At 41.5% G+C, this 4,986-nt stretch overlaps 1 protein-coding gene across 1 annotated transcript in view; it reads right to left on the bottom strand.

The window, feature by feature from the left end:
• Positions 1–2,087: 2,087 nt before the first annotated feature.
• Positions 2,088–4,986, bottom strand: part of PLD1 (phospholipase D1) — an 84,889-nt gene continuing 81,990 nt past the window's right edge. Inside the window, exon 25 of the mRNA XM_018553759.1 lies at positions 2,088–2,553. Coding sequence (XP_018409261.1) covers positions 2,329–2,553 — 225 coding nt within the window. The 3' untranslated portion in view covers positions 2,088–2,328. The remainder of the gene's footprint in view (positions 2,554–4,986) is intronic.

The raw sequence follows: 4,986 nt of genomic DNA, 5'->3' as shown, positions 1-4,986 counted from the left end.
ATTGCAAGACTGACAGCCACAAGCATGACTCACAAAGGAAGATGCATGACGGGATTTGTAGTTTCACCACATACAGGAGTGAACACAGTCATTTGCAGCTTTTCATCTCATTTGTCACTTATTCCACAGTTTACCATTGATTTAAAAAAGCTCTACCATTTCTCCTATTCAACAATTTGAGTTTGCCATTGATTGGTGATCTAGGCAAATCATAGTATCTGCAGTGCATACCTCTTAGTTAGAACAATCATGTATTCTCTTAAATGAGAGGAATTGCTGGATATTCATTGCAAACCTGTTGCTTTTATTGCTACACTACAAACAGCATTTGTTGGCTTTAGATTGAGTTTATACATCCCATGAATGTCACCAGCAAAGATGGCAGACCTGGAGAATTCCCCTACATTTAATAAATAGGCCCCTAAGCAATTCATTTGAAGTGGTCTACTTGGTTAAAATATGGTGGTTGCTTGCTTCTTGGTTAGTGGTCCCTTTGAGCCGAAGTTTCAGAACTTTTTCAGGCAAGATGTGGTTAAAAACATCTGCAGACAATAAAGTTAGTGACCGTAACAAATTATACACATATATACTTCCTTTTTTTTATTAGCTGTCTCTTGCTTGGAAGTGCATGGTGCCAAATGCAGTTAGCAGCAGTGCCACTAGGGAGCTTAGTGTTTATAACTGACTGAATTTGGGCTGCAACTCCTAAATGGCAGCCAAACTGTGACAACCTGCAAACCATCTGCACAGGATTATAGTTCAGCAATACCTGCTTTCTTAGCCATCTATTACTTACAGCCCATGCTCACAGAGTACATATCAATAAGACAGTGATAACATCAATGAAGATGTGCAACCCACAGCAACAAATAAACTTTTAGCTCACCTCAACAAGTGGTTATTAGTTTCTGCGGATTACAAGACTTTGCACACACTTTTGCACTGCATTATATTGAAAGCCTGAATTTGTACATCTTTATGGGCCAGTTGCAAAGCAGATAAGAATCACATCAAATATGATGAAATACTAGTGTATCGTACATACAGTCAAAGCAAAAGATGCACTGTATGGTTGTGATCCTTGTACAGTGACCACAACTGTCAGTATATATGATCATTGTTACATAGTATTTGAGGTTGAAGAAAGACACAGGTCCATTAAGTCCAACCTTTGTGTGTCTGTGTAGTTGGTGCATGTGCATATGAATCCCTGTGTGGTCTAGTTTTTAAGAGTACCTGTACCTCCGTTACAGTTGCTGAGGACGGTATCTGATTGATTTTTGAATAAATCAATGTTCTCTGCCGATACCACTGCTTGTGGCAGAGAGTTCCTAAATGTAACCACTGATCATCACACAGCTGCTTTTGTGGTCTCACAGAATCCAGCAATAATTTGATTTCAGTGCCATAAGTCTTGGGACTCGGAGTGAATGAGTGGGAAACATTTGGCTCCAACAAGGTTAGAATCAGGTATTTGGTAAGGTGCTGTGAGGTACATTTCAGAGTTGGGTAAGTGGTTATGTTTAAGTGTTGAGGGTGATAAGTGTGAATTCTTACAGCTGGGTTGTGTGTTAAGGTGCTGTGATGGATTACATGTTAGGGGAGGTTATTTGTAGGGCTACAAGAGTGATCAAAATCTCTTTCCTATGAAGAAATGTAACTGTGTTTTCTATACCCTAAATTGTAGCACATTGAAACTCTTAGAATCAAAGAATTAAGGGTTAATTTAGCCTTAGGTTTTACTTCGAGAAATGTATGAATGATTTTTCACTTCCATTTTTGACTGCAAAAGCCCACATCTGTGGCCTAAAAGTATACTCAGGTGCTGAATATCCACTTGTGTTGATACTTGTGTTGATCTGTGCAGGTATGGCCTGTTTTAATGTCAGACATCCTTTCCGTTCACTCATGTGATGTGCAACATAGATCATTGTAAATTTAGATTTTTTATACCACATTTAGTAGAAATCGACCCATAATTATACTAGAATATGATTCAGGCAGTGCAGTAAATAAAATGGGTAACACCAGAAGTGGCTGGGTAACCCCCACCATTAACCATATATAAATGAAGTGTTTAAAAGAAGAAAGGGGGGGGGGGGGGGAGGAGGGGCTATTGCACATAGTGATGTGAAAAATTAAGTACAATTAAAGTCCTTCAAATGTTGCACTGGATATAGATGCCAAGCTGTGCACCAAATTGTGTGCAGAGCATGTGGTTTCATAATTCAGAATAAGGTTCCAGTGCCCTCTTGTGCAACAATGGTCCATGTTTCCGGATACAGTCTGTGGCCATTGCAGTTTCACCATGTTTTTCCATTTACAAATTCATGTCCACGTTTCCATGGGTACCATGGCCTCTTTAGTTCCCACAGATGGCAAGAGGTCTTCCCCAGACAAGAACAAGAAGGGCAGATGGACCACAAACCCTCGGATCCTTAGCAGCTCATCCTGTGCTTTGGTTCGGTCCTGTGTGGCCAGTGCTGGCTTGGAAAGGAACTCAGGCAAATGAACAAATTTGTGCACTTCATCACTTGGTAGACATCTGAAGACCTGGTATAGTAAAATGCAAATGATAAGTCCTATAATACACACACTACAGTCTGCAAAAACGAACATTTACAAAATAAATATATGTTACTTTATCCAGCAGTTATTAGTACATCATGTGTACTGCCTAAGAGCAGCTAATACGATTTAGACTTTCATTCTCTAACACAGGTTAGACATAAGACCTCCTGTGATTGAAGCTGAAGTTTACAAAGTGGAAGATCTTTACCATTCACATAAATATTGTATGACCCAATCACAACATATTTTTTGCTAAACAAATATAGTGACCACTTTAACAGCACTTTACTAATGCTGAGATTTGTGAGGTTGTATGAACTTAGTGCAGTATAGTGCAGTATAACACTTTAGGTAGTTTCATAGTAAATATTTATAGCATTCAATACATCAGACCAAACTAGGAGACAGCTGAGAAGGAAAGCATGATCGAGGGGTTTAGTTTCAATAGATGGACAGTCCCTCCAGATGAGGGACAGTTGGGAGCTCTGCTACAGCAGAAGTTAGATAATGTGCCAGGTGAGTCACACAATACTTGCTTCCATCAGATCCTAATCGCCAAAGAGTTTTGCTGCATGACAGCATCCCTTTAACGAGGTTCTTCAGAAAAGAGATAAACTCTTCCTACTTACTCAGGTGGGACCATTTGCTGGCTTAAAGCTGTCTGCTCATTAGCACAGGAGATCTGATGCTTGCTTAAAAATCTAATCTCTCATCTCAAATTAGCAATGCTGAGACTGAATGGTTGTTAGGGCAGAAGCTGCCAAAGAGATCATAACATTGAACAAGTCTCTATGGCGGCACCTACCTCAACAGTTAATGAGGTGTGAAGAGGTGGAGAAGTTTCAAAGCAGCCACATACATCAGATGGCAGTCAGAAATGCTACTTGGTAGAACTCCTAAAAGTTTTTAAAATTATATTTCCATTAACATGTGCACTATAGATAACCTGGGCGTATATATGTAAATGTGTCTGGCGTTGTGAGTGGCAAGATCGGTGTCTAATCCTGTGTAAACAGAAGTGGTCAACCAACATAATATGAGAACATGAGAACTCCAGATTCAGTCAAAACACATTATATGGGTTTGCATGACCATGCTGTAAATATGTGCAGACATAAACTAGCAAGTATGTTGTAGACCGGATGCCCAAGTTCTCAGTATGCAAAAGAGCCCACAAAGTAAACCCTGCAACTATTTTATCTGGTTGTAAGTCTGTAAAAACCAAAGGAATGCCAGGTGTCATCTATGCTTGTATGACTAAAGCTGGCCATACACTTTACAACCCTCGCAAGACTTTTGTCTTGCGAGGGTTGTAAAGTAATTAAAAAAACGTACGATCTGCCCATCATGGTCAGGCAGACCGTACTTGCGATCATTGCAAGCCCGCCCCGCTGAGGGGTGGTCTTCCGATGACTGCAATGCTGAACGGGCCGCGTGCGCACACCGGCCCATTCGGCAGTTGCCGAACAAGCACGCCACTAACCCGCCGAGAATCGCACGATTCTCAGCGGGTTTTCCAGCCTGCTTGTTCGACGGATGACGTGCGATCGTACCGTAGAAACGGTCGCACGCCTTCCATATACTTTGCGATTATCGTACGATCGCGGGATTTCCCGCGATTCTCGTACGATAATCCGACTGTGTATGGGCACCTTTTAGAACTGCCTGCAGTGACATGCAAAGGAAGAGAGGGGGCCACACCTAGTTTAAAGTGTTTCCGCATCACAGGGACTGTTGCAGCAATGGTAACCCCAAAACAGTAAGTAACAGTAATTTACAGAGGAAGTTGTTAAAAATGAATGGGAATTTGTTAATGGGACAGGTTAGATACAGACACTGCTTTCTGAAGTTCTTCCTTTACACCAGGGGTCTCAAACTCAATTTGGGGGCCACTGGAAACATTTTTTAGTCCTGTGGGGGCCGCTACTATATACGTTACCAGTTTTAATGTATGCACATGTTACAAGCTGCAACTGTCACTGATTCAAATTAATGATCGGGTGACAGCTGCTGCATGTAAATGCCTGCACACCGCATGTAATCATATGTGAAAGGATTACATGCAGTTAGGAATCAATCACTATCTCTGGATACACAATTGTTTATCCAGGGATAGTGATTGTTTTTGTAACTGCATGTAATCATATCGCATGCGATTACATGCGGTATGCAGGCGTGTACATGCAGCGGCTGTCACCTGATCATTAACATGGCACATTAACACATTAACAATAGGTGACAGTTGCTGCATGTAAACGCCAGATTAGGGATTCCTGTGCAAGAAAACGCAAGTTTGTGACACAGGAATCCCTAATCGCACCTGAAATATAGGGGACTCCCCCCCCCATTCCGATCTCCCCCCCGCACACATAATAATACACCCCCCTTCCAATCCCCCCTCACACATAATACACT

The sequence above is a fragment of the Nanorana parkeri genome, unplaced genomic scaffold (genome assembly GCF_000935625.1).
Source record: "Nanorana parkeri isolate BGI_ZX_2015 unplaced genomic scaffold, ASM93562v1 scaffold129, whole genome shotgun sequence".
NCBI lineage: Eukaryota > Metazoa > Chordata > Amphibia > Anura > Dicroglossidae > Nanorana > Nanorana parkeri.
This window is presented reverse-complemented; position numbering and strand designations above follow the sequence as displayed.